The 18,854-nt window shown below is 33.4% G+C and overlaps 1 protein-coding gene across 3 annotated transcripts in view; it reads right to left on the bottom strand.

Moving 5' to 3' along the window:
- Window positions 1-18,854, bottom strand: part of RALGPS2 (Ral GEF with PH domain and SH3 binding motif 2) — a 308,189-nt gene that overhangs the window by 6,474 nt on the left and 282,861 nt on the right. For 2 of the 3 annotated variants that reach the window (XM_057507909.1, XM_036916777.2), the window contains 6 exons: window positions 18,410-18,464; window positions 15,854-15,931; window positions 14,179-14,284; window positions 11,696-11,788; window positions 4,278-4,383; window positions 1,963-2,054 (listed from right to left, as the gene is read on the bottom strand). In XM_057507909.1, the coding sequence (XP_057363892.1) occupies window positions 1,963-2,054; window positions 4,278-4,383; window positions 11,696-11,788; window positions 14,179-14,284; window positions 15,854-15,931; window positions 18,410-18,464 (530 nt within the window). The remainder of the gene's footprint in view (window positions 1-1,962; window positions 2,055-4,277; window positions 4,384-11,695; window positions 11,789-14,178; window positions 14,285-15,853; window positions 15,932-18,409; window positions 18,465-18,854) is intronic. The other variant, XM_036916775.2, reaches the window with a different exon arrangement.

Genomic DNA, 18,854 nt, shown 5'->3' with positions numbered 1-18,854 from the left:
GTTCTTAACCTTTACTATCAGTTTGTGTTGGGAGAGAGATTCATTCATATGTCAGTGGTCATTTCTCTGTCCTTTAAACAGCTTAACAGCTCTGACACTTGAGCAATCTCTCTGAAAACCTACGATATTCAAAAAAGAAAAAGTAAATCTCTTATGCATGTCAGCTTCTAAATGAAAAATTATTTGACAATATAATCATAAATGAATTATAAATCAAATACAATACAAATGCTTAAGGGCTTAAAGTGTGAACTCTCCGGTTTGGTTTTAAGATGCCCGTATTTAAATAAAGTAAAAGTTTAATTTCCTCCTAAGTTGCCCGAAAATGCTTTGATGTGTTGTATTGGAGTCAATTAGAGCCTTCTACTAAGAATTTTCAAACTTCACAGTTTTTAATTTGTAAATTTGCTACTACTCTGATTCTTGTAAAATACAGAAACAAACAAAAACCATTTATGCACATATGGTTGACCTGTTCACTAGTTCACTAGCTAGAAGTCCACTAATACAGTAAAAAAAAAACCACAACAAAAAAAACCAACCTTTATGTTGGTATGTATACACTGTCTAGATGAATCTTGAAATCTGAAGTTTAAAAAAGACACTTAATACTTTAAGCAACATTTCAAGAAAATGTATAGCATGGAGTCCTGAAAAAGCTTAGTTTAGGCAAAAGAAGCTCTGGTTTCTTGTGTACTGTCCCAGGCACTAACTTGAAATGGGCAAGACACTTCATGTCCTTAATGGAGGTTACTAAGAATGGTGCCAAATACGATTATTAGTCTTTCATATTATATTTAAAATAAGAATTATAAAAGAACAAAGCCCATTTCAAAATATTTAAAAGAATATGTAAAAGAATGGACCTAAAGGATGAGGATGGTTTGTGTCTCAAGTCCATGATTTTTCACTTTTTTGACCTTGTGCAGGCCATTTAGCATCTCTGCGCCTTAGTTTCTTTCTTTATCAAAAAAGGGTTAATAACTTTGGTCCTGATATCACAGGGTGAAAATACTTCTATAAGCTACATAAACTTACAGAGTGTATTACTCAAATTTAGCTACTAACACCATATACTTTAGTATTTCTGTACTTTAAGACAATGATTTTCAAACATATTCATATTTTTTTTCTGAATATATTTGTATTTCAAATACAAAAATGTATCTCCAAAAAGTCTATAGAAATTTCCGTAACTGCAGTTGTGTTTGTTTCTCCTGTTCTACCAATTCGTGGTTTAACTCTGCAAAAGGGTTTAGGGAAAACACTACCATGGATTCATTCTCCTTTTATAGCTGAAAGCCTTTAAATTGGACCATTTTTGTTTTGGTAAAATAAAAACAAATCCAAGTGGTTTTGGGTTTCACTGTAAGCTACATCAAGTTATCAACAGAACAAATAAAGATGAATCAGAATAATTTGTATTAATTTGAAGTGCCATCTAATTCTGACCCCCTCTAGGGCTACACTTCCCTGCCTTCTCACTGTACTCTGCCAACATGGGCTACATTTCCTATTTTGAACACCTTAGGCTCATTCCAGCTTCAAGATCTTTGTTCTTTCTGTTCCCTCTAACTGAACACTGTTCCCCCTCATCTTCATGTAGCTGTTCCTTCTTGCCATTCATATCAATGTCATCTCCTTAGGGAGTTTTCTGCTGCTCATTCTTACTGATTTTAAGGTGTCTCTACTCCCATTGTTCTGTATCACATAGTTCTAGTTTATTTTCTTCATACAGTTTTCTCTATTTGAAATTTTGTTATTTGTTCACTTGTTTATTGCTCACCTCTTCACTTAAATGCAGACTCAATGTCTTATTAATTGGCATCTATAAGACAAAGAATAAAAACAGTACCTTTTTCCCACTACCTTCAGAAAATTGGTCTACTTACTTCTCTTTGGTACTCTTTTAAATACATTCCCAACATACAGACCATTAGAGGATTAGGAGAAATTGCTCACCTGTTGTTTGTTACTTTGGCAGGCGGCACTCAAATGCTTGAACCATAGCATTGCATTCATTCTGTTGCCAGCTTGAAACTTGTATGAATTTCCTAAAATTATCAAAAACAATAGGAAAATAATAAAAATGTAAGACTGACATAAAATAATTTTGTAAGATATCAAAGAGCAAAATAAAACATGACTAGAGTTCTTAGTTCTCAAAAATGAATTCTTAGATGATTCTTTGTTTCTAATACCCGATTTTCCAATATAAACGAAGTTTTCTATGCTACGTAGATTCATATGCTATTCATTTACTCAGAATGTCACTATTTCGCTGTTTATAAACTGGAAGAGAAGTAATTTTATTTTTCTTCTTAAATGTTCTTTAAAGTATATCTACATAATAGTGTACTTAAATAAAGTATATATAAATAATTGTTGGGCTTCTTTAGATGTGTATGTGGATAATGCAGAATATTGGTTCTCAGTACTACTTAGATAACCTAAATATGAGGTGTTAATATTAAGTTTTTACAGGCCAAAATGCTTGAATATGTTTAACACTTAAAACACTAGCTGTATAGTGTAATTAAGAATTAATCAGCTAACATCAGTATCAGCTGTGCTTTTGGTTTTTTAGTTACTTTTGTCAAAATTATTACAGAATTTCAGGTCTAATGAGGGCATTTTTGGGAAAATCTGAGGAAGCACCTTTTTCTCTTTTAGAAAAATCAGAATTTCATCTACATTGTGTGTGTTTAGTAGACCTAATTAGAATGTTGACTCTTATTCAAGACTGATACATAGTGACTGACAGAATTTTTTTATGGTTATATGTATTAAGGTAATAAACCGAGAAAAGGGATTCATGCTCTATAGACTACCCTAAGTTGAATCTTTTCCCCTTTTTTATTGACCCAAGTTTTTATTTTTCAATTCTTATCAAACTCTACTCTTTCCTTTACTCTATTAAATTTTATTCTTCTTTATCTAGAAGCAAAAGTTTTCTTCACCAGATGTTTAGTTATTCAATAACATGGTTTTGCTTTGCTGAACTCAGATGCAAACTTTAGATCACTCTAAGTAGAAGGAGTATCTGTAAGTAAGCTGGCTGCAGCAGCCATTTATCTACTCTCTCCTTCCCCAAAAGACCATTTGTATAGACTTCATAAAGACCTTGGTTACTCTGACACAGTTCTATCAAGCACACTAAAGAAATTAAAAAGAATTTGTTAACAAAACCCAATGAAAACGATCTCTTTTTAAAATGTAATTTCATGAATAATGTAGTTGGAATTTTGGGGGGCTGGAGCTTTGAATTCAGAATGTTGAGTAGGGATTCCTTATTCTGCAAATCTAGTTCATCTCAAAACAAGACATTTTGCTATTATTTTTTCTGCATCCAACAAATTTGCTTACTTACGTTTTTAGTTAAAATACCATAATATCCTAAAAGTAGAATATCTGTTGATATAAAATACAGTCTAAATAAATAGAAGTCAGTATAATCATAGTCAATAAAAGTTAATGTAATTATCGTATCAGTTGTGAGATACTGGAGTGGAAGATTCTGGGCAAACATGAAAAAATTTCTGGTTTCCTTTGTGGCACTTATTAGCAGCTGGCAGTGTCATGAAGGAAGAGCTGCAATCATGTAAGCATCTGTTCTCATGACCAACAGCCCGAGGTCCGCTACAGGCACAAGTAGGGTCAGGAGTATGATCTGACTGTATAGGGCCCACCCTCCAACTTCTCTCCTCCATTTAAAAAACTCATATAATCATAGCCAATAATTTGATTCATAAATGTCTCCATATATTGTAAGCAAAGTATTAAAATAATACTAATTTGGAAAGTGACTTGAGTCAAAATAACCAATTAATTTGATTAAAAGAAATGGAATAAAAATCCTTTAAGGAAAATCTCTGCCACTCAGAACTTAAGAATAACAATTTATTTCAGGGTATGAATGATGGGTATGACATATGGTGAATCTCTGAGATTTAAAGTAACAGTGGCCTGTATATTCTCAAATTCCCTCCTTCTCTCCCTCCTTTTCTGGTTGTTAGTTCTTTACAGATTATTTGAGCTTTTACTCTCAAGCTTATGACCATTCAGCAAAGAAAATAACCTTATTTACAAGCTTATTAAATAAGTAATTAATAGATACTGGTATCTAAAAACACTGATATCATTACGACAAATATTTCTCAAGAGATAAAACTACACAAACATGCCCTCTGGTCAAGTATTCCAGTTAAAGTAGGCTTTGGCTTTCTGAAAGTTATTTATATGCAGTACCTCCCACCCTAGTAATCCTAATGATTCACCTTTCTCAGAGTCGGTCAGCAAGAAGAGATCTGGATGTTCTGCATCATCAGCCATCATCACCATCCATCCCACTACAGATACGTTCTTATTGGATGTTGATTTGAACTGAGAGATAATAAGATAATTAATGAAAACACAAAATTTGTGGTTCATCCTAAGCAAAAATTAAAGAGTTAGCATATTTTTAGTTTCTTCTAGTGAGCGATGAGATTTGATTTCATGCTGGTCAGGTCAGTTGGGGGCCTTTTACTACTAAATTCTAACTAGGCATGCCCTCTTTAGTCTTCTACTTTCCAGATCTTTCCCAGCTTTACCTCTTTATCACGACCTAACTATCCTGGTCTCCACTCATAAACAGCACGATCTCTTAGTGGATCTGATAAGTTCATCTATATTGGTTTTTCTTTTTCCTGTGCTAGGCTTCACCCATTCATACACTAGCATCTGAATAGAGGTGTTATCTTCTCCCCCACCCAGTTTTATTGAGATATAATTGACATATAACAGTGTATAAATTTCAGATATACTGATAACACCAGCAGCTCTGTCAGACAATTCTTAACATACTCTTAATTGTTTTTCTGGGGGGAAAAAGATACTCTTAGCATGCTTGTTACTTTTCTAGTTTTTTTTTTTTTTTTTGAAAGTTACACTTTAGTAATGAAAAAAGAGCTCTTAAAAGAAAGCAGAAAATTAGGTTAATCTCAGTTATGAACATAAATGAAAAAAAAATTAAATTGAGTATTGGCAAACTGAATCTATCAGTATATAAAAAAACTGGTACATGATGAACAAATTGGATTTACCCTAGAATGAGAGGCCATTTTATTGTTAGAGATCAATTAATGCAACTAAGTTGGGTTTATTTCAGGAAATCAAAGTTAGTTCAACTTTAGAAAAATTATTAAATAAATCACATTAAAAGATAAAAAGGGAAAAAAATGATCAACCCAGTTGATGCAAAACAAAAACATTTGCTAAAATATAATGTATACTTGTGATAATTTAGGACTAGAAGGGAACTTTCTAATTCAATAAAGAATATTTACCAAACAAGCAAAACCCCCACACAAAACCAAACCAAAACAAAGGATAAAGGGAAAAGAAACCAAACAAATCCAAAACAAATCTCTGCAATACACACACTCAAGGGTAAAGAGCTAAATAAAAAAACCTTCTCAAAATCACTAACAAGACTAGGATGCCCACCATTGCTACTTCCATTCAACACTGAACTGGAAGACCTAGTCAGCTGAGATAAAAAAGAAAGAAAAGAAAAGAAAGAAAAGGTATAAGGGTGAGGAAGAAATAAAAATGTCATTGTTCACAGATGATATTATCTACAGAAAATCCACCAAAATCTACCAGATAAATAAGAAAGATTAGCAAGGACGCTTAGAAAAGATCAATAGGGAAGTCAGCTGTAATTTTACACACTAAAAATATAAAAGTCCTTTGTAAGAAAGATACTTAGGACTATATGTAACAAAATACATGCAGGAAAGTATAACAGTTAAAAGACATTCAAGAAATCATTGGTATTTGTCTTTCTCTGCCTGACTTATTTCACTGAGCATAATACCCTCTAGCTTCACCATGTTGTTGCAAATGGTAGGATTTGTTTCTTTCTTATGGCTGAATATTATTCCATTGTGTATAAGTACCACATCTTCTTTATTCAATCATCTACTGATGGATACTTAGGTTGCTTCCATATCTTGGCTATTGTAAATAGTGCTTCAATAAACATAGGGGTGCATATGTCTTTGAATCTGAGAAGTTGGTTTCCCTCATTTGTAGAGTATAACAACAAAGCAAAACTGAAGGAACAAAAATAGCAGCAGACTCACAGACTCCAAGAAGGGACCAGTGGTTACGAAAGGTAAGGGGTTGGGGAGGGCAGGTGGGGAGGGAGGAAGAAGGAGATTGTGGGGTATCATGATTGGTGCACATGGTGTGTGTGGGGTCACAGGGAAGACAGTGTAGCTCAGAGAAGACAAATAGGTACTCTGTGGCACCTTCTACACTGATGGACAGTGACTGCAAATGGGGTATGGGAGGGGACTCGATAATAAGGGTGAATGTAATAACCACATTGTTTGTCTTGTGAAACCTTCATAAGAGTGCATATCAATGATAGCTTAATAAAAAAAAATTTTTAAAATAAAAAAAAAAAAAACAGCTGCAAAGGAAAATAAAACACTGAAAAAAAAAAACATTCAAGAAGACCTAAATCAATGGAGAAATACTATGAGATGAAGAAGGCCTGATGTACGGATGTCAATTCTCCCTAAATTCATCTATAGATTCAGTGTTATTTTGATAAAAATTCCAGTACGGTTTTATGTGGAACTTGAGAAGCTGCTTCTAAAATTTATGTGTAAGAGCAAAGGATGAGAAATTGCCAAGACACTCTTTAAAAAGAATTAGGAAGGACTTGTCCTTCTACTCATCAAGACTTGCAAAGCTACAGTAATTGAGACCATCAGCTGTTGGGATGGGACAGAGTTACAGTGCAGTGGAAAGACAGAAAGCAATGCATGCATATAGATGCAAATTCTTATGACAAGAGTAGGCTCTGCAGATGAGTGAAGGAATAATGAACTGTTCAATAAATGGTGTCAGGAAAATTAGTTATCCACAGAGAAATCATGAGAATGATTTCTGAATTTCATGAATATCTCCTTCACATCACATCTCTACACACACACACACACACACTCACACACACACACACACACACACAAACACACACACACACCTGACTCCAGGTGGATCAATGATTTAAAAGCAAAATGCAATACTTTAAGTCTATCAGAAAAAAATCAGAAGAGTATCTTAATAATCTCAGGTTAGAGGAGGATTTTCAAAACATGACTCAAAGTGTTAGCCATAAAGGAAAAGATAAATTTTATTACTTCAAGATTAAGAGCTCTTCACTAAAAGACATCACAAAGATGGTGAAAAAAAACAAGTCAAACAAACTGGAAGAAGATATCTGCAACTCATAACTTCTAACAGATTAGTAACCACAATACATAAAGAACTTTTATCAATTAGTAAGAAAACATACCACCCGCTGGACAAAATATTTATCCAAGCATTTTATAGAAGAAACATGAATGACCAATAAACATGAAAAAAATTTCAAACTCATTAAGTAAAAAGGGGTATATAAACTGAAATCAAAGGTATTATTTCATACTTACTAGATCAGCCAAAATTAAAAAGCCTGACAGTAAGTATGGTGAGGCTGTGGAATAATGAAAAACCTCATTATGCTACTGTGAGTGTGGAAATCAATTTGGCATTTTCTTGCAAGCTGAACATTTGTACTCTTAGGTACATACAGAAAAATATTTATAACACCATTGTTTGGTGCAGCAAAAAGTTGGAGAACACCCGAATATCCATCAACAGTAGAATGATGAATAATTCATGGCAGATTCATAAAATGACTATTTAATTGTGAAAAGGAGTAAATGACAGTTACATGCATTGATGGTGTTGAATCTCAATAATACAGTAATAAGCAAAAAAGATAGTACTTAAGACTACATATGTAAAACCATTCAGTACAATTAAAAAATGAAACAATGTGTAAAGGAAATATATATATGGTAAAATTCTAAACAAAAATAAGGCAATGATTAACATGAAATTCAGGATAGTGACACAGGATGTGCATATGGCTGATAAGAAAGAGGATGCTGCTATCTGGGAAGACATGGATGGTTCTAGTAGTGTTTTGTTTCTTATGCTGTGTGAAGTTACATAGTTGTTCATTTTATTTATTATTCCTTAAAATGCATATGAACATGAATTCTTTTGTATGTACATATTTCACAGTTTTAAAGAAACTGGAGAAAGAATAAACACAGCACATTATTTGATAACAGCATGGGTACTACAAACATGAAAGCTAAAGGAGTTAGGGATTTTTAATACTATGAAGAATGAAATTGGCAAAACCACAGATCTGCTGATTTGACAGCTTATAATTTATGTCAAAGTGGATAGCAAAGTATTCTAATATTCTTTTCCTAACCCTGAAAACCTCTGCCTCAATTACTTCTTTTTTCAATTAAAAAGAAAATATCAACTCAAGAAATATAAACCCCTTCATATCAGAGGAGTGAAGCACAGAGTGCAAAGGTCCCCTGACTGCCAACCAGATCTCATCCCACTCCCTAGACTTCATCACTGTGGGGCGTAGCCCTCTAAACTTCTATGTATTTACACTAAAGACTTTCCTGTTCCTGCTAGTTTTTATAGACTAATGGGGGTATATTTATACTCTGACTTGTGGTTTTCACTTATCAGTATTTCCTTATTGGTAAGTATTTTGAGTGTTTACAGATTTATGCTATTATAAACATTATAGGAATGTTCTTCCATAGATATATTCAAGGATTTCTATAGGACAGATTCTCAGATAAGGAACTTGTGATAATTAAGTTAAATACTGACTAGGACTGCCCACCACAAAAACAATACCAGTTTAAATTTCTGCCAACTGTGTATGATAACCTGTTTCTCTACACCATGGCCAATGCTATATTACCAATCCTGTAAATTTTTGCCTAATAGCAAAAAAAAAGAGCATCTTCTTTAATCTGCACTTTTGTAACTTAGTGAGGATGATTTTCTTTTCATGCTTACCAGCCATTTGTATTTCATCTACTATTTATTTCCCTTTTCCATTTTCCTATTCTGTTTTATTCTTACTGAGTTGTGGAAGGTCTTTATATATATATCACAGATCTCTTTTTCAGGTGCAGTCTTCATTTTAAAAATTTAATCAAACAATGTTTATTTACTACCATGTAGTGATAGGTTCAAGTTCATCTGCAAAAAGTCTTTACAATGTATATACATTCATTAAAAAATATTTTTACAGTGAATATTTTCATTTTAAAACATTCAAAAATACTGACATAAAATAGTCCCTCTCACCCCAGTCAGTCTTCCAAAGCCTACTCTGTTACTCATTTTTTTTTTTAAAAAGAAGTAAAGAGTAATAAAATATAGGTATGTAGGCTTCTAGATTCTTCCTTCTGCATTTATTGACATATATAAACAGTTCTATTTTTATTAGTGATATTTTTCTCCTCCAGATTTTAATTTTGAAAGGTTGAAACTAGAGAAATTGAAAGAATTCTACAATGATTACCCATACATCTGTATTTTGCATTTGCTTGATCTCTTTGCATTTAAATGAGTTACAGGCCTCATGACACTGAACTCTTATTTCATTATGTATCTCCTAAGAATATATTCCTATGCAATCAGTGTATCATATCTAAGAAATTTAACTGACACAATCATATGAAGTCTGTATTAAAATTTCTTCAGTGTCCCAACTATGACCTTTATAGCTCTAGGTTTAAAAAAAAAATTCCCTCTAGGATTCAACCACAGTACATACAGTTCACTTGGTTGTCAAGAGTCTTTAGTTTCTTTCAATTTGGAAGAACTCTCCCCTATCCCCTCCATCTGCCAAATTTTGGTCTTCAGCATCCACGTCAGTTGTCTTGCAGAAAACGTCCCACTATCTGGATTTGATTATTTGCCCATGATTAGGTTCATGTTAAATGTTTGGCAAGAACACTACAATAGGTGGTGCTGTATTTACATAACAGATTTTAATCTTTAATCTTAAAGATTAATTTTAATTTTGTGTGAAAATGATTTAAAAATGTTTTTCCTTCATTGCTTTTAGCTCTGTGCCCTATTACTTCTATCCTAAAATTGATACTAAATATAAACATGGACCTGTCTCTCTATTCTCTATTGTATTCTTATCAATCTTTATGGAGTCTTGACAGTTTTAATTAAAAAAGATCAGGTATACAGTCCATTGCTTTGGTAGTCAATGTGAATTCCTCACAATCCACTACGTTCTATTTCTAAACATGTCACATACATTATTTATCATATATATCTCATAATTAAAAACCCAAACTATCATGTTATTAATTCTCCATGTGTGAGCAGTAATGCCAAACACAGAGAGACATTTAACATATGCATTGGATGACCAACTCAATTATCTTATCAATATTCTAATTTGGTTTCTAAGTAAACTTAGGAAAAAACAAAAGACTTTATTTTGAATAGCTACTTTTTTATAATTGTCAACTAAGTGAAGTCCAGCCAAGTATCTCAAAGTGGCTCTGTGAAGAGTCAACTCTATCAACCTCTTCTCCCCCACTTGGAGTACAGCAATACTCACCAGAGTCAATTACTCTGCAAAATGTTCTAGTGAAATTAACCTGTATAACTTTGTTGGGTATGTGGGCATAATATTTAATTTGATGCGAATACAAAAAATTGTCTTTTACCTCAATGTGAGGGCTATTATCTAAATAATTATAACAGTGAGCAAAAAACCCAGTGCTTAAGAATTTATGTGATTCCATTCAGGAACAGTTAAAAAATGAAGCAATGTATTTAAGAAAACATATACGGTAAACTTTAAAGCAAAGCAAATCAATGATTAATGTGAAATTCAGGACAGTGACATGTTGTGGTTATGGCTAATAAGGAAGGAAGATAATGCTATCTTATGGCTTCTCCCACATTCATTTAAACCAAAAATGTATTCTATACCTCTGATTTGATGGGCTGAAACTGTGAGAATAAAGAAGTGTTTCCCTATTATGCAAGGTCACAGTAATTTATAAGTAGCAAAATTACTTTTTTTTTAGTGGCTTACCTTTTCTCAGTATGGTAAACTACTTAATTCACCCCCAAAATACATGATTTAGAAATGAAATTCCTCTCAAAGGTGTTGTATTAATACAACACAGAATATTCTTCCTTTCAAAGACTGTATCACTGGCATATAAAAAGAAAACTGCATGCTAAAAAGATCTGTAAGGAAGACCCTATATTTGGGAGAAAAGAGCATGGAGAGGCTTCCTTTAAGTAATATGAAGCACAAAAAAGTGGACCATAGTAAGCACAGGACTATTATCACTCTTCACGGTTGGGAAAACTACTCAGAGATTGAGGTAGAAGAACTTTATATGGTGGTCCCAATTTTTTATCTTTTACAGACTAGGAACCACAACTCCAGGGCAATTGATTTTCAACCAGGTTCTGAGCAAGAAACCCAGGTTTGGGAAAGCTTTGATGCCAAAGACAGATACTTGCAATGTACAGTTCTGTAATGGAAAAACAGCGTTCAAAATAGAAACTTCAAAATATTGATGTTATTCCAAGACTTTCTTTGGAATGGTCTTACTAAATAAAATAATTCCATTACAGCACTCCTATACAGAAGTGGATCTGAATATGGAGAATTAGAACATGGAGGGAAAAAGCAAACCACTGCATTCCGTTCGGTCTACTTCCTTTACGACCATGAAGTGGCTGTGAAACTAAGCCAACAACCCTGAGGAAGAATACTCACATGTTTTCTTTCTGAGGCCTTTAGAGATTTGGCAGCATAGTAAAAAAGCTGTGTCCCACACAAGGCTGCCCAGTACTTTGTCCACGATGCCACCTAGAGAGGACAAACGGATGGTCACTGAAATGCTCCTGGCTTCGGGTTTTCCTTAGTGTTGCTGACCTTCAGTGCCATTCCACTTCAGCCATCTTAGCCTTAGAGTTGAGTCTCTTCTGAAATCTTTATCTCCAAAATTCCCATCACTTCCACCTACTGTATTATATAGTAGTTCCATTCAGATAATTATTCATCTAGTCAAGAATGCTATCAACTTTTAATATTATCTAGTATTGCCACAGCCTGCCATCCCATATCCTCCCCCTTCCTTTATATTTAGCCAGTATACTTGGTCCACCACTTTATACTCATTCCCTTCCAAATACTTTTATCTCACTGCCTCTCTCTCCTGATGTAAATCTAACCTAGTTTAATCTAACCATCTGATAACTTAGCACCATCAGAGCTACTGAATATGGCTGGAGAATAATTGTGCCAACTGATAAAATTATGACTACAGATCTCAAAAGGAGAGTAGTATACTTCACTTTCACCCAGTCAAGTCATTATACTCTCCCAGGAGACACAATTTCATACCTTCTTTTCAAAATTCTCATATTCCACCCCCTAATGATATCATTGCTTAGTTCCTAGAGAAAAACAGATGAAATCTGGTGAGGACGACATTATCTTCGCAGACCAATCCCATCTCGGTACCTGTTTGTAGACCCACAAACTGAGCCTTTCTTCCTGTTACAATGGAATAATTAACTCTGTTTCTATCAAAGGAGAAATCAACTCTTTTTTGCCCTAGATTCCCACTATCTCTTGCTTTTTCAAGGAATCTGCTTTTGCAATTTACTCCTCTTTCCACGGCATCGTGATGTCTCTCCCTCTGCCACCATTACACAAATGAGGCTTCCCAGTCTCTCACCTTCAAAGATTCCTCCTCTGACCCATCCCCTGACCCTTCAGATGCCATCAAATCTCTCTGCTCCTTTTCACAGAGTAATTTCTCACAAGGTTGTCTCTTATTCCTGACTCTGTTTCTATTTTGCCCATTTTTCTCCTCAATTTCTGTTCGTTAGGTGGCTGCTTCAAGGTCAGTTTACTGACATTTCACCAAAGCCTCTGTTAAGTCGACTTCTTGGCAAAATCTGACACAGCTGGCTACTCCTTCATCTTAAAATACTCTAACTATTAGGCTTCTATGATAACAGTGGTTTCTTCTACACTCTTCTACAGATCTTTTAATGCTACAATGTTTTATCCCTCTTTTCTTCCCCAGCCGCACTTTCTTCATAGATAACCAACCTCATCCAGTCCATACGTCAATTACTATCTGTATTCTAATGATCCCCAAATCTCTATCTCTGGCCACAACCTCTTTGCTGAACTTCTGAACCATACTTTTCAAAGAGTCAAAATGATATCTTCACTTAAACAACTAATAAGCATACCAAACTGAACTTAGCTGAGACTTACTACCCCTCTCAAAAAAACTCTGTTGTAATAAATAATAAATGTCCCCAACACTTACCCAATTCAGTCTGAAACCCAGAAGTTACGTTTGTTTCCCTTTTTCTCTCATACATTGCATCTAATACATCATCAAGCAACCCTAGTGTTTCTCTTATTTCATCTTTTCCCACCCCCTCCACTTCCAATGCTTCCACTGAACAGACTGTGTCTCCTGAACTCAGGATCTTCATGGGGCCAGCTCACCTTCCTCATTCGGATCTCAGCTCAAGCGCCTTGCTATGGTAACGTCTCTCCTCAACTCACCCAGTCATTCTCCGTCCCATCGCCTTATCGTAAGGCCCTATGTTCTGTTGGTCCTCACTGGAATGTCATCTCCATCAGGCAGGGACTTCGCCTCATCTCATTCGCTGCTCTATTTCTAGCATCTGGGATACAATAGGTGTGATAATGCCTCAACTGACATGCTATTTTTAGTTCACTGGCTGGCCTAGTGTAGCTTCTTGATTGTATGTGCCTGAGGTTTCACTTCGATGTAAGCAGCAAAATCAGCTTATTTAGACAAAACCATTTTTACATTTTAAGATCTCATTTCTTCAAAAGCTTCAAGTGTATATATATATATATATATATATATCTCAAAGCTTTTATTCCACATAAGATGACTGCTTTTTGAGACAAGGCGAAAACATCTTTCTTTAGTAGTTAAACTACTGTGCTGCTGGTGGGGAAGAATAAGCTTTGGAAATACAAGAACTATATCATGGGGCAAAGGGAAGTCCAGAATACCTTGATTTAAGCACCCTAAATATATGCCTTAATTGAAACCTACATTATAAAACATGGTGAGGCAATGTGTATTTTAAATTATTTCAAGTGTACTGAAATAACTTTCAATTGTCTTCATATTTTTCATGGTCCTAGACGTTTGCCTATTTTTAGAGGTATATTAAAATATAATAAAATCTTACTGTAGGCTTTTTGCCTTCTTTTAATAAAGTTTTTCTCTTGAGAACACCTTGAATAGTAACAGCTCCTGGATACAAATGGACTGCTAAATCTTCTGATTCTGCAGAACTGTAATAATGAAATGAAGAAAAGAACATGTAAGAGCTTTCATTTACTTAGTTATCAAATAGGTACTTAAGTGAAATTACTCTTAATTTTAAAATTTTGGTACTGTATTCAGAATGAGAAGACACTGACAATTATAAAGGTTTATTGATATGAAATTTTTTATAAAGCTGTCACAAAAGGTAATCAGGAAGATATTCATGTCGGAAGACGGTTAAAAAACATACTTTATTACATATTTGAACAAGTACAATTTAGAAAGAATAATAGAATAATTCACTTTAGCAAAGATTAAATTAAGTACTTAAGACTTTTTCTTCTTAATATGCCACACTGCATCATTGCTGTAAACTTTTCCTGCCCATTAGAAACTTTAAGTCCTGGTAGGAAAAATGAGGATTCTATTTGTTAAAAGTATTTAACCATATAAAACTCAAAAATAGCAGACGCTCAAAAAGAGGATAAGAGAAAACCCACACTTAATTCTAAAACAGGTGAAAGAAAAAAATAAAGGCAATAATGACATATTTAAAAAACTGGCTTTCTGGAATAAATTTTAATGATATTTAAATGCTGTCAATGCTTAAGCGTTTCATTATAGCCGAACAGCTCTCCAAGAAAGGAATGTGTCAAAAACTCAAGACTTGCTTTTCATACATTTTAAGATCTTTTATATAGTTTCCCAACTGATTTAAGGTCCTATATTAAGACAAGAGTAAGTCAATTAAAACATATACACTAGCAAACATCAGTCATTCTCTGGTGATCTGACATGAGCAGCAGAATCCTATAAGAGTGAAGAAAATAGAAGATTGCCAGTTTATCCTTTATGATTATTTAGGTGTCTTTATGGAGGCTTAAAAACCTAGAAACTACTAGAAATTTCACGCTAGAATTATTTATGTTCAGGAAGGTATACACAAGGAGATTAGACACCATCAAATGGATAAAAAGTTCACTTCTAATGTTGGCTTTTTATTTTTTTATGAATTGGTTGATTCCCATTACCAATAACTTCCAGCCCCCACCAGTCAATCTGCCATCCTTATTTTCATCAGCAGCTAACACAGTGAAAGAGACCTGGTTTAACTAGATGAACAACTGAATGACATGGATTTAAATATACAAACATTATTTAATGATACAGACTTGTCTAAATTCAGGACCTGCATTTTATTTGACAAATTCTTAAGAAAGACAAATTGAATGTAGGCTTCCTAGCAGAGTAGCCTTTGGTTGTAGCCTTTGATAACAAGCAGATTTCTGTATTGCTCACCCCATAACTAGCAGCGTGAGAAAGACCTGTGCAATGAAAAGGCTATGAAGTTGGAATTATTTTTAAAATGTGACCTGAAGATGCAAGTTTTAGCAATTAGCACTGTGGGATCAGAAAGAATAGCTCAAATTTCTCTCTAGATTAAATCTTGGAAAAGAAAGTTTTCCCAGGCATTTTTTTAAGTTTAAATCAATTAGTTGAGAAAGAATAGAAATAGTGTGACAGACCACACCCATGTAAGCCAATCACCAACACCAGAGGGGAGCTGTGTGGCCCCTGAATGCAGGGGAAGGTACCTGCTGGCCTTCATGTGGCTTCGATAGCCATTTCGTGCCACTCGTGTCATCGGGCCGAGAGAATGGTATAATCTGTTCCTGTTGGATTCCATTATAAATTGTATATATATTACATATACTTTTATTCACACAATCATATCAATACCTAAAACAAAACAGTAATTTCTTTGTGTAATATATCTTTCTGAATCCTACATAAGGATAGTATGTGATTGTTCCTGATTTTTTTTAAAGCATGCAGCAGCATAGATTTCACAAAATTTTTTCTTCTACTATTGATTCTGGAAGTACTTATAGGTGGTTATTATGTACCACACATTTATATATACATTTGCTTTCACAAATCTGCTAAAATAAAGATTATTTTAATTAATACTATTAAAACCTGAAAAAAACTGTAAAAATACTTTTGTTTTTACTGTAGTTCTTGGATTCCAGTTTAAATATGATAGGTAGATTTGTAAAAATAACTCACTTTTATTTTATGTCCCTATGAAGGCACCTAAAAGCAATGTGGCCTGATAACTTAAAGTTAATGTGCCTGAACACCTTCTTTTCCTGTCTAGCCCTTATATTAAATCTAAGAAAACTAATAAAAGAGATGACCTGAGTAACAAATAAAGGCATTATATTATTTCCACATCAAATGAAATTAACAAATGAGAAAGCCAATAAATGATAAAAATGGTGTGAGTTAATATTTATCCAAAATGGCATGTAATACTTAACAAAGGAAATAAACACATACACACACAGAAACACTGATACTTCTTTGCCTGGGAAAAGTCAAGAGTAGCACTATTGATAAGTGATATTTAAAACAAAAAGCATTATTTTTAACAACTTAAGCAGCAATATATTCGGGGTCTCTCTAGGAAATAAGAACAGAAAATGGCATGTTTAACACTCAGAGTACTATTTTCAAGTTCACTATCCACAAACAGTATTTTAAATGCTAGTTCTTTATTCACTTTTTATTATTTCATGTCTGAATCTTGCTGGGAAGACCTAATTTGCTCTCAAAATGTTCCAAGACCCACTGATTTAAACTTGGCACACATACATTAGTAGCTGCAAATGTCTGTAAAGTAAAACATTAGTCATAAAAGAAAAATACTGTTTTGAGATACGAAGGTAACACCATTAAATACTGTCTTCAAAAGTAACCTGCTGGATGAGAACAGATTATTTAACACAATAGCATCCTGGTTACTCATAACTCATGCAATCTGAGAAACAATTTTGTTTATCAATATTTTTAATCTAAAGATTACAATACACTTTATAACCAACATCTGATGGTATTATGTATGCTCTTTACAGAGGGTAAGAATGCTACGACAATTTATACAGAAAGCATGCTAAAGATAACTATAAGTTTTTCCTGTTTCAGGCAACCCCAAATAAAGACTGAATGCAAAAGCTGAAAGAGAAATAATGTGCAAAAAGAAAATTTTAAGAATCCCCCAAAACAAAGACAACTTCAGAACATTGATAATTGGAGTAGAAAGGATCAAAAGTATTTTGAAATGCTGGGCTTACTAATAAGTAAAAGCTTAATTACATAATGGTGAGAAATTTTTTTGAATTTTCATCAAGAACAAGGATATAATTATAAAATTAAATAGCATGAAATTAATTCTATCTAATACAGTTTAATTTCAAATGTACAGTTAGTATAATTGCTTTCTATTTAAAGATAACTGATAAGGAGTTAGGTAACTAAGTATTTTCAGCTCCATCAATTTTAATATGATGTTCAAAATTCAATCTAAATGACTCTTAGAAGCTTACTCTATATACAAACTTATAGTTTATATACAAAAGGGAGCAATCATTTTCGTCAAGAGTCAAGCATCTTGTAAGTATGAAAACGGTAGAATTGAAATGGTCAAAGACAACATAAAAGTACTAATGGACATTAAGTAAATGGCAATTATTTGCACCATTTGGCTGTATTTTAAAGGAGATCTTACATTGGAAGACTAATAATACAGCATTTTATTTGCTGCAGGCAGATGATGGCCTTTATAGCTTAAAGCAATAAAGACAGAAGGGAGCATGGTTTAACAGTATTTCAGTATAAATCTGTGTGCTCTGTGAAAACTTTGAGTTAATGACAATTTAAATTCAAGCTTCTTTGCTTATAATTTAAAATTTACTAAGTCACTTTGCCCTTGACAAAGGAGAAGAGAATGAAGTTGATCATTCCACTTATCAAATGCCTTAAAATTACTTAAATGAACCAGAATTTAGGACAAGAATTTTACTTTTGAACACAGAAGTAGGTAACTTGACTGTGATTGGTTATTATTTTTAAATTTTATGTAAAATGTACTAACGTTCAAATACATGTGTCAAGCCACCAAAAAACCATATTTTTAGTAGATTAAACTTAATTTGTCTTAAATATCAACTTCTAATTTATGTCACCAGCAAGAAGCCTAAATAGTTCCTTAGAGATATGTAATGAATGTTATCTCTTAAAATTATTATCATATACTTTAAGGCAGAAAAAATAAACTCAAAGCAGTTCAACTGGACAATATTTCTTACCTTTCAAAAGCAGGCCATGAGGTCTCTTCGCTTAGTTCAGAACCATCACTACTACCTGAAATAAAAAGTTATCCTATTTTTTAAAAATCAAAATTACAGTTGAATTTTATATTTTAAAAATAAACACTCTAACTGTGCTCATAAAATGACAATCATGTTATTTGTGGATCAATCATGTTATTTGTGGATTAATCCTTTATTCTAATATTACTGCTGCTAGATTTATTTTGTAATATTTTGGAATACAGCTGACAGCACTACCTAAAATAACAAAATGGCATAAAACATTTTTGCATGTCTACTTACAGCTCAAATTCATTATGTTATTAATAAATAATTTTCCTACCATCAGAGAATGCACATAAGCACAAAATTTTTCCTTCTTATATGGTTTATCACAACTTAAGACCAATGTAATTGTGAAATTTTTAGAGGTTCATGGCAC

The sequence above is a fragment of the Manis pentadactyla genome, chromosome 9 (genome assembly GCF_030020395.1).
Source record: "Manis pentadactyla isolate mManPen7 chromosome 9, mManPen7.hap1, whole genome shotgun sequence".
Taxonomy (NCBI): Eukaryota; Metazoa; Chordata; class Mammalia; order Pholidota; family Manidae; genus Manis; species Manis pentadactyla.
Note: the sequence above shows the minus strand (reverse complement) of the source record. Positions and strands in the feature narration are given on the sequence as shown.